Here is a 10,821-nt window from a genome sequence, read left to right as displayed (position 1 = left end):
TATGACACATATACATATAATTGTTACATATATGTACAAATTACAATATAATTTAACATAATTGTTATAAATTAATTACAAACACGATAAGAAGAACATGCAAGGCAATGCTTTTCTGTTACATTAAATAATAGAAAGAGAAGCATAAAGACATACTTTTTCTTAAATCGAATAGAAAAGGATACGTATCTGTAATTTTAATGTTTCGAATATAACAAATCTTCCATGAAATGTCCAATTTGAAACAATTCCTTTTCTTTTCCCCGATCACTTTCATCGATCGCACAGTTTCAATCTTTTCAAAATATTATTGCAAAATTATTATACATATATTATTTCCTATAAAAGTTAAGTTAGATAAAGGTAGGCTCTTCTTCGTCAGTGAATTTCTCTGGCAACCGCGTCGATTATCCTCTGAAAAGTGGCACTGTCCAAACCGCAGAATGATTTATCTCGCGGGAAGATGGACAACGCTCTACGCTTCCGTCGACGTAAAATATCGTCGAACTCGTCGTCTATCGTTGGCGGATTTACCTTGGCGTAATAAAGCGCCGCAAAGCCGCTATAGATGAGAAGAGCTGCGGTGGCAAGCTGTTAAAGAGCGCATTTATTTAGTTGCGTTATTTTCCATGTTAAATCGTTCACTTTTTGTGTTTTATATCTCTCGAGATGTTTCGTACTTTATACTCGTTCTATATTCTACTATATTTCTACTATACAAAATGCATTACTATACAACGAACGAAATAATGAATTGCACCAAGTTCTTCATAGGTGGAAGGTCGAAACCAACGTTATGCGAATAATACTTTCAATCTCATTCTTTTCTTTTTCTTTTCTATAAAAGTTAGCGTTGGTATAAATATTTGATAATAAGTGCAAACGAATCGGGCGAACATTCGAATTTCGAGTAGCGCCAAGTGTATTTTGAAAGAGGTGCCGGAGTACCAAACCGATAAATAAAACTACAAAGTAAACGAATTTTTGTATCGTGGATTCTACAAACCTTCCATCGTCGCGTTAATTGTGTCTCTTACGAACATTAGTACTCTTGATTAATAGAGCGGCTCGGAAAGAACAAATTTTTAATTACAAAATGCAGAAAGTCTCCTTAACTCTATACAATTAATTAAAATCCGGTAATTTAATTTCCAGCGTTGTAAATTTAATCGTAACGGTTTTCAACAGTTTTGCACGTGGAAATGGAGCATTACAGTTACACGTTAACAATCACCGACGAGCGTTAAATGCTCTGAAAAATTTCGACAAACGCCTTATTTGGTACGAATATTTTTAACATACCTACATATTCTATCACGGTTTTCCTAGTTGATACGGCTAATCTCGATCGAATTCGTGACGCGAATGAGCGCGGAATGCGAAGAACGCGCGCAACTCCATATAAACGTACATTGTACAGTAATGCGTTTCATACGGTCGACTTGAAAATGCTTTTGCGATTGCATCTAATTGCTGTTAACAGTTTCTATGAATTTCCGTATTCAATTGAAATTCTATTACTTCGAGTAAAATACCGAAAAAATGATATGTCTTTGATACGATTTCTCGTTCCGATGTTATCGTAAAGTTTCCCTTTGAAACGTTCAAAGTTTCTTAACAAATGTGACGAATCATGTGTCGTAATACCTAAGGCCAGCAAGTGTATAACAATCTAATAAGAATTGATCGAAACTTACTTGAAACACGGCCCAGAATTTATAACTACCCTCGTTTATCAGAAAATCATAGTAACCGCCCCAATAATCAGATTTTGCATTCCCCATGGCTTTCATAGCCTGTTGCTCGTCTTTCATATGATCGTCGTGATGATCATCGTGGTCATCCTTATACATGGACCCGTGGTCCTCGTGGTAACCGCGCCGATACATCCTTGGATGTCTAATCGAAAGTCAGAGAAAATAAATGTTTATTAACCTCGCTCCAACGCTTCGAATTTAATCGACTGAATATCAATTATATAGAGGAATAATTTCACAAAAATAATTCTTCCATGTAAAGAAAACCTGTATGCCTGTACAGCAGTGCCGAGCGTTGAAGCGTCTTCGTATTTCTTGGTCTCCGGAAGTGTTTCGATTTCGTCTAAAGTCGATTCACTCATTGAGGCATGGGAAACGCAAACAAGAAGCAGAAGACAGTGATAGACTAAATTTGTTTGTACTCTGTCTGAAATATACAACAAGATTTTTCTTAGAACAGCAACAAGGTTACCATCTTCATCGCACTTGCATCATTTACATAGAATCTGTACATCTACGGTCCGTACGTTTAACGAACTACCGTACAATATATCACGCCGTTACTGTTTCAACTGTTTAGAACAGCGATAAAAGGGTTACTACAGATTTCTAGGTTGATTATCGCACTCTGCGTGAAATCTGTACATCTACGCGTTAAATATCACAGATCGCTGTACTATAGTGACTCTCATCGTTGCCGTTTTACGTTTCTCAACAGCCATAGATCATTATCAGATTATTGCTACACGTTAATTTTCGCACTTGCTCGTAGAATTTCTACAGCCACAGTTCACATCGAAATACGTTATATCATTATGCTTCACACCGTGACCGTTTTGCGATTGAACAGCGATCAATTATTACTGAAAATTCCTACATTGATCCTGGACACTTTAGCGATTTACATGGAATCTGTGCATCTACTATATCCAACGATATCTACCCATAATTGTACTGTTCGATGGCAGCAAATTCTTCAAGGGACCCTCGTTGCTCGAAGAATGACACGTCCTGTTCCTCTCATCCGTGAACACGTGTCTCTATATACACTTCTCCTTCACTCTATGTTTGTCGATTCATGGAAACGACAATGACTCACCACTGGCCGATTCCTCGATACGAACGTTCATTCCCCGTGGACGATGGTCGCGAGTTCATCGATCTCCAAACACATGGAACGTGCGTGCACGTTTTCAGATGTTTGCCCCGTGGTTTCAGAGGCGAGTGTCACACGACGAGAACCTCGGCCGAGGAACCGTCGTTGATAAACTCCAAGGAACGACTGAACGATTCGTGGGTCCAGTTCAAACATACTCTGTTGGGTTACCGGTAACTGTATCACCAGGAACGTTAAGCAAATCCAACGTGCAGCGCTAAAAGCCCTAATTGTTACAACTCTTGCGTACGTCGTCGCGTCGTCTAGGAGCATTTCAGACGCAAATTCGGTTATAGATGATTGATCATTTCGGACGATCGTATTATCGTGTCTCCGTATTTGATTTTTTAATCAGACCGTTCGACTCTTCCATGGGGCTGTTACGATTTAGTGCGATTAAGTCGGTTAAGCTTCGTTTTGGTTGGATCTGGCGCGCAGTGAAAGATCTATTTGCACGTCGATTTCCTTGTTCTGGTGTTTAAACGGTGATCGGTTAAATTTGGACCTAATAAAGTTTCTATTATTCTAAGCGTAGACACGCGACGAGGTTGCAAATACAATTTTTTAAGATTACCTTGCGCAATTTTCTATCGTTTATGTTATTTTCTTTGCCACGAAGCTGTGGAACGTAAGTAGCCTGTTTTTTTTTTTTTTTGAAAATTAAGTATAACTGTTCAACTTACGTAATGAAACTGAGAAATTGGTAAAAAGCGGAGCCAGTTGATCGGTTTAACTTCTCAGATATATTGGCTCGTATATCAGCTCGTTATATTTTTTTTATTAATCAGTGAATTGTCTTGTAAATCGATGCTCCAGTTGTTGTTCTTCTTTTTTTTTGTATTACAGCAACGATGTAGTTTTCTAAGAGAAATAAATACTATTATATAATAAATATCTTTCTCAAATGTCAAATTAATTTCATGGAAATTGTATAGAAACCAAGGCACGTAAATTTATAAATAAAAATGTATGGATGTGTATGTATAGAAGAGATCAATTGTAAAGCGGAGTAGGTATATTAATCGATGCAGTCAAATATTTAAAATACATAAGAAATATTTGAAGCAGTAATTTTTTCGCGTGACATATAATTAAGTGATCAAACTGGTGCTTTGGATCTAGAAAAATATGAATTTAACGGGTTCTTCCGATTTCGATACATTTACGCATAGATATAAAATGGGGTTCAATACACAGGGTGTACCGCGTAATCCGATTCGCTATTTTTCTGCAACTTGTGGATGTAAGAACAGAGATTTCCAACTATATTTTAAGGGCGTCGAGCGTGGAGAAAAGATATTCCAAAAATACTTTGTCTTCGTAGTGAAACAGAGGTCGTCATGGCTAACATAAATAGGACCACACGTCTTTTTTTCACGAGGTTCGAGAAGACTTTACGACAGATTCAAAAAGCATATCACGCGATACTTTTATTAACTCGATGCAAATATTTCACTCGTAGTTACATTCCACAATTATTCACATTTCGAATAAAGAAAATTACTACAACGTGTAGAGTTGTCACATCTAGCCAGCTCTAACAGCTCGTTCAGACTTCTGCAAAAGATTTGAACGACGTTAGAATAAAGCCGTACAAATACCGTAAATCTACAAATCTGTAAACATTTACCTGTAAAACATCTTGTTTTGTATACCTGCGAATGGCAGAAGAACGGTGAGTCGCGTTACGCGGTACACCCTGTATACCCAATTACAAGCGTTATAATTATAAGTAAACAAAAGTTCGACAAGGCAAACATTTACAAAGTAGAAAGTCGGGCGTAAGCGTTAACAGATAGTTTGAACTGATTTCTTGAACAATTATTTCCTTCTTAATCGACGTAACATATAAACGTTACAAGCAATGTTGGTTATAAGAGTATGATAAGCAAAAGAAAATAGTATAATACACAGACGTTGTTACACAATTGTATAATATTACTTAAAGTCTCTTTACATAATTACTTTTATAATGCCACTTTTGAGATAAAACCTGAAGAATCTATCTAACTGCTATAGGCTAACGCGACGTATCAAGGAGCTGCTCCTCCTAAATCTTTGTCGAAAGAAGAATATCGTCAGATACAAGAGTAGTCGACCGCTGTAAATGCTCTATCACCGAGCAAATATATTTCTCGCGGGTGTGGCAGAATTTTAGCGAAAAAGATTGAAAACCGCTGATCTAAGCAAAAGCATGGCAGCAGTCGTCCGAGCGATATCGTCGTTGTTTCAGTCAATTTGAGCGTTTAGCTGTTTTCTACCGTAATAAGTATTTAACCACGAAAGGTGCGACCGGTAAATCGACGGAAAGTTTCTTTGAGAAGGATGGAATTTTTGATGCTGCTGACAGAACGCGATCGTGGCAGGTATCTAGGCAAAGGAAACACCAAGTTCGGGTCAGTTAGCCGAGGTACATCCTTCTACTGTATTAGGTCAGGCGATTAGCAAGTTCTTAAACAAGTCCCGTTGAAACAATACTCTAAATCGGCGATAATTGCGGCAAATGTTTTTGCTTGATGCTGGTTCAGTTAGAATGGGGCGTGGTGCTCGACTTTGTCGAACCATCCAACGAGTTTGCATTCGTCCAAACGAGCGAAGGATGTCTTTCGTTTCGTCGCTAGACAACCCTGCGCGTGTTGGGAGAGAAACAGGCGTTCCGATCTCTTTTTCTTCATTAATACGAAAGAATGCACGTAGACGAAGAGTCGGAAGATCCAGCGAGCCACGTTTCGGAAGAATCTACGTATTCGAAAATCCTGAAATTCCGAGGACAGTAAATATAAAAATGTAAAACCATGATGAATATCGCTCAACCTAAAGAACCGTTCGGCAACGAGTTAATTAGAAAAATTCATCAATATATCGAAAGATTTGATCAGAATTCAGTCGCAGCATTCAACCGATATTATTTTTGATCGATGTTCGCGGAACGATAACTCGGATAATAACTGTTGGTCAATGAAGTTCGACGAACGAATTGTACAAATCAATTATTTTATATCGATTACTATATCGTTGAGAATTTCTATATTTAAAGAGTCGTAAAATTTTCTCCCATTACCAATAATCTGCAGCTTTATCTTGTCGAATTCCCGATTCGTCATTGTACAAGAGGCAGCAGGAGAAAGAAACTCAAAATAAGATCGATAAATATTCACTTTCCATGAAGCGCGTCGCAATTTTACATTTTTCCCTCTGAAACGTGAGAAAGAGAATTCCCGACATGACAGAGTGTTCTCGCTCTACGTATAAAACGCAACGCGAGTACACGACAAGTCTGCGAAATGTGTGATACGAAAGGGAACTTCGTATTCTCTGTACGCGATGAAATAAGGGAATCATGCGTGGAAAGAAAGCAGGGATAAGAGTTGGTCGAAATGGCGTAATTGGTCAATCGGAATGCGAGACCATCGGAATTCTCGTATCGTTTTCAGTAATTCTTTCCATTCCACCGATACTGACAAATTCCGGCTTGTTATCCCGCCAAAAACCTGCGCCACCGCTCGTGGCGCGATCGTAAGAAACAGTCATATCCGACCACGCTTGTTCCTTGGGAATTTAGGAACAAAGTGCGCGGCAAATGTCCATACGATGTTTGTTCGATGTTATTCGAGCAATTGAGAAAATTTATTTTCCGGCCTGTTTCTATTAATCGTTGATACAGTCAATGTTATAACGACATTCGCTATACATATACAATTAGACACTTTAACGAAAACATTTACAGAGATATCCTAACTATTTAGCAATGAATACATCCGAATGTATTAAATCTTATTCGTCACTTACATTAATATATAAATCAATATATCTATATTTTTCGGTATTCGATCAACGCTATCGTTTTACGAACTCTCGATGGATTGGGTCGGATGGATCGCTGGGAGGAAATTCCTTGGTGAATGTGAAATTTTCTTTGTAGATTTTTATTGCGTTTACGGGTCATTTTTTAGAACTGAGGTGGTACGATGATTTGCCGAATGCGCGTTGCCAACTCTTAATTTTACATGTACCCAGAAATCACAAATTGCCAAATTATCTATAACGTTATATTTATGCTAATGAACAGAGTTCTGCATGACTCTTAAATAAATAGTCTATTAGAAGCTCTTTTCAATATTTACAAGACTTGACTATAAAATAATATTTACACGTACATGCACAAAATCACTGCTCGTACCGTAGAGTAGCTCTCAATCAATGTATTACGGTCTAAGCTCTACGAAAGGTCTACGTTATGCTATTGTTTACTGTCATTTTATAAATAAAAAATATGTATCATCGCCTGTTCAAGAACAATTCTTGACTCAATTAATTTTCTATTAACAAACGATCTATGTGACAGAGAGCACGAGTACTTGCAGTCTTTCGTTCATCGGACGAAAGGTAAATCATATAAATAAATCACTATTATACGAAACTTTTTCTTTTCTCTTTTGGTGTATACTCACTTTTGACTCTCACTCTACTTTCACCTAATCGATTAATACGTAAATGTATAACGACAAGTAACAACGATGTACAACAAATAGCTACTGTATATCCTTAGCAAACCGATAAAATACTTAACTATATACTTATCGACTATATTCTAACAACATCAACTTAATTGCTATCTCAACACTCTAGATCGATCCTCGATCCGCGAACGATCGATAAAAATACCCTAAGAAATCTTTCCATACTTGTCGACAAAGCTCTCCACACTCTGCAGCGTTTCTCCCGCAAAATTCCACCAACTAAAATCACTGTACGATCTTGTATGCGACACAGCATCCGCTAGATGCTCAGGGAATGTGATCTTGTGTCTGGCGATGCTCTTCAACACCAGAGCCGCGATGTAGATGATAAAATAAATGCTGAAGTACAGTGGAACGTACCAAAGCTTCTTGCCTACGTAGTAATACGAATACGGCCTCTTGTTCAGTCTTTGATCGTTCATTTCTGGTGCCATTGTCTGGTGCTCGTGGTATTCAGGAATGTGATCGTAGATCACCTCGTGATGGAAGTCGTGATGCTGGCCATAAGAATCGTCGTCGTCGTTGTTGTCGTCGTCGTTGAAGGGAGGATGATCCAAATGGCCGGAATACTTGATCGGTTTCGGTGCTGCGTCATTGTTGTAAGACGTGTCGGGCGGATTGTCGGAGTAGTCGGAGGAGTCATGGTCGTGAGACGCGAAGTAGGAATCCGGTTTGTAGGAATCTGGTGGCTGAAAACGATGATTTACGTGAGCTTCGGCAACGCGACTGCTTCGCTGGAATTGAAGTTGGGATATCGGGAAGTTTTAGGGTCGAAGCTTATGTACGATGGAATTTAGGAAACGGTGTTCTTTTCCTGAGTGAATTTTTCATCCTTGGTATTGGTATACCTGGTAACTTATTAATCATTGATCAATGAAACGAAAATCTCATCGGAATTTTGTAGTCGCGCGAGATTCCGCTACAACATACGTATATATATATACAGGAAAATTGTTAGTTAAAAAAGTTTGGAAAAAATTGCAGTGATATATGTATAGATCGTAATTATAATAATTATTCTGATTCTCCTGGCGCAATTTTTCAACAAAGGCGAGTTCGATACGAAGAACTATTCCATTAAAGGCGATCGTTGATTATCGATTAATTTATCATTTATTCAGCTATAGATCAATTTAACGATTTATCTAACTCGTCTCTTAGTGATCCACGGATATAGCTTCGTAGAAGGAAATAGTGGATACGTAGGTACTTTCAGAAGTAAGCTTCTCTTCATTACTAAAAGGAAAGTAGGGTGATGTTTTGATATTCAAAGTACCTTGTCGCTTATCTCAGAATCTGCGTAATCGTCCATGGACATTGGCTTGGAGATCGGTTTGTCACTGAGGTAATCCGGCGGCTTTGAAATCGGCTTACTGCTCGGGTAATCCAGCGGCTTATAGTCGTAGCCCTCTGAAAACGTTGGATTAGAAAATTCAAACATACCCGAAGACGATGGACCGGTCGGTGGACCATTCGGGCCACTCGAAGGTTTCGAACTATCCTCCGTGTCTTTCGATGGTTCTTTCTTGGATTTGTAGTTAAGCAGCGGTGGTGGATGATATCTATCCTGAATCTGTTTCTTTGCGTTCAATTGTGCTATTAATTCGTGGTCCAACGTCGAGTATCTATAAATTAGAAAGCGTAAAAAGGGTGTTTTGAAGAGAAATATGGAACAATGTAGAAAAACGAGAAGAAAAGGCATTAAGAAGTTACGGAACGTACTCGAGAAACAATTTATATTTGACTTCAAACGCTCCAGTTCGCCAGGAATTTATTTAAAAATTCAGCTTTTCGCGTCTCTTTAGTCGAATTATTTTGCGAATTTGATTTTCAAGCGTCTCGTCTCGAGCTTCCATTTTATTATTCAAAAATAAATATAAAGTTCAATCTTTGTGCACTGTTCCTAAATTCGTTTTTTCGGATTTAAACACGAATCGGTGAATTTTCTTCAAGTATAAATTCTGTACTAAACTTAAACTTTATTAATATCGGAGCGTTTAAACAGATTCAAATCTTCAAATGTTTCTCCTTTCCAAATTCGTACAATCTTCAAATTCTCTCTCACACCTTCTACCAGGGGAATAGTTGATCGCTTCGCCGTTCCTCAGATTCTGGATTTTCGGTGAGATATAAACCGGTGACATAGTGATCGCGATGTTCTTGATACTCCTACCTTCCGCTTCCGTTCCATTTCTTCGTTGCATAGAGACAAGCAAAAATACAATATTAGTCTGATACTATATACTTTTACGTAGAATCAAGTGATATGAAACGTCTATTTATATAAGCCGAAAAAAAAAGGAGAAGAGAAACATATAAACTCAAACATTTACTCATTTTCCAATTCATCCCTAGATCACGAACATTCATATATTTATGGGAAATTCCAATATACAAAAATGATAATATACAAAATGGTCGTGAGACGTAGAAATATCTAAAATATCCAAAGCAAAGTATTTGTTAGACGAAACTTCAGAGAGCGAAACAAATTTCTACGATTAAACGCGTGCTCGCGAGAAACACGAACTTGCGTAGAAATTCACCGGTCTACCGATCGATGTGATCTAACCTGACGATCCACGGATCGTTGCCTGCTTGCGGTTCTTCTTGACCATTCTTCGACACTTTCGCATATGACGTCACTTGGGGTAAGACCGAGACGATCGACAGACTCGCTAAAAACAGCGAGATAAATGCGCGTATCATCTTCCACGATATTCAAAGATGAATGATCGAGCAACTCGGTTTGCCAGTCTTCTATATAGACTCGTAACTGTACCTCACCAACGACTTGTTGCTAATTTATTGTCCAACTCCATTTTCACCTGCCGTCGCTACTTAACACCACTTATAATTTTTTCCCCTCTCTGCCCAAAGACATTCATGCTAATCTGAAAACAGAAATTAAACTTCATTATCAGACGTACTTTTTCTACTTCTTTTCTTCTTTTTCTTTTGTCTTTGTCGCGTATGAATCGCGCGCGTTCAACGTTCGATTTTGGCCAGTGCAATGGGATTCGATTCGAGGGGACAAAATATTTTCTAGGCGTATTGATGGTGTTAATTGGACGGAACGAGGCTCGACAAAACCCTTCTAATCTGTTTGGCAAATTATAACACACCGTTACGAGATGATCGAGATCGATGAATTGCGACCAGGAAGGAAATCAACTATCGTCGATCCGTCCTTGACCGGAAAACGATTGTTCGGACGTGGAAGTTCATCGATTGAGCGAAGTTACGAGCGGTTGTGAATTGCGCATGTTTATGAATTTATAGGATATTTCATTCGATATTTTCTTTTTATTTTTAATCTTCATGCTCCTCGATTTACCTGTAACATATTCACGTTGTTGGACTATGAATATTATGAAATACTATGAAA

At 38.2% G+C, this 10,821-nt stretch overlaps 2 protein-coding genes across 4 annotated transcripts; both read right to left on the bottom strand.

Annotated features, from left to right (window-relative positions):
- Positions 1 to 3,674, bottom strand: LOC138178729 (uncharacterized). Of its 2 annotated transcripts, none has more exons than XM_069110910.1 (4): positions 3,597 to 3,674; positions 2,025 to 2,184; positions 1,698 to 1,899; positions 1 to 591 (listed from the first exon to the last, which is right to left on the bottom strand). In XM_069110910.1, exons 2-4 carry the CDS (start codon positions 2,117 to 2,119, stop codon positions 379 to 381), a joined length of 510 nt encoding a protein of 169 aa, XP_068967011.1. In that variant the 5' UTR covers positions 2,120 to 2,184; positions 3,597 to 3,674; the 3' UTR covers positions 1 to 378. The 2 variants fall into 2 exon arrangements, with proteins under 2 accessions (XP_068967011.1, XP_068967010.1); XM_069110909.1 differs by lacking the exon at positions 3,597 to 3,674 and adding an exon at positions 2,701 to 3,148.
- A 33-nt stretch (positions 3,675 to 3,707) lies between these two features.
- LOC138178727 (uncharacterized) lies at positions 3,708 to 10,687 on the bottom strand. 2 transcript variants are annotated; one of them, XM_069110908.1, is made up of 5 exons: positions 10,006 to 10,687; positions 9,501 to 9,626; positions 8,710 to 9,058; positions 7,794 to 8,122; positions 3,708 to 3,774 (listed from the first exon to the last, which is right to left on the bottom strand). In XM_069110908.1, coding segments are annotated over exons 1-5 (942 nt in total). In that variant the 5' UTR covers positions 10,143 to 10,687; the 3' UTR covers positions 3,708 to 3,773. The 2 variants fall into 2 exon arrangements, with proteins under 2 accessions (XP_068967009.1, XP_068967007.1); XM_069110906.1 differs by lacking the exon at positions 3,708 to 3,774 and having other exon boundaries at positions 6,342 to 8,122.
- Positions 10,688 to 10,821: the final 134 nt, after the last annotated feature.

This window comes from Bombus flavifrons, chromosome 4 (assembly GCF_040668555.2).
Source record: "Bombus flavifrons isolate JBK064 chromosome 4, iyBomFlav1_principal, whole genome shotgun sequence".
Lineage (NCBI taxonomy): Eukaryota > Metazoa > Arthropoda > Insecta > Hymenoptera > Apidae > Bombus > Bombus flavifrons.
Note: the sequence above shows the minus strand (reverse complement) of the source record. Positions and strands in the feature narration are given on the sequence as shown.

Coding starts and splice junctions, on each gene's coding strand:
- LOC138178729 (XM_069110909.1), bottom strand. Junction 1,900..2,024: donor ACTGCTGTACAGGCATACAG/GTTTTCTTTACA, acceptor ACTTTCGATTAG/ACATCCAAGGATGTATCGGC. Junction 592..1,697: donor AATTCTGGGCCGTGTTTCAA/GTAAGTTTCGAT, acceptor GCTCTTTAACAG/CTTGCCACCGCAGCTCTTCT.
- LOC138178727 (XM_069110906.1), bottom strand. CDS start 10,142: ATGATACGCGCATTTATCTCGCTGTTTTTAGCGAGTCTGTCGATCGTC. Junction 9,627..10,005: donor AACGATCCGTGGATCGTCAG/GTTAGATCACAT, acceptor TATGCAACGAAG/AAATGGAACGGAAGCGGAAG. Junction 9,059..9,500: donor AACTATTCCCCTGGTAGAAG/GTGTGAGAGAGA, acceptor TCTAATTTATAG/ATACTCGACGTTGGACCACG.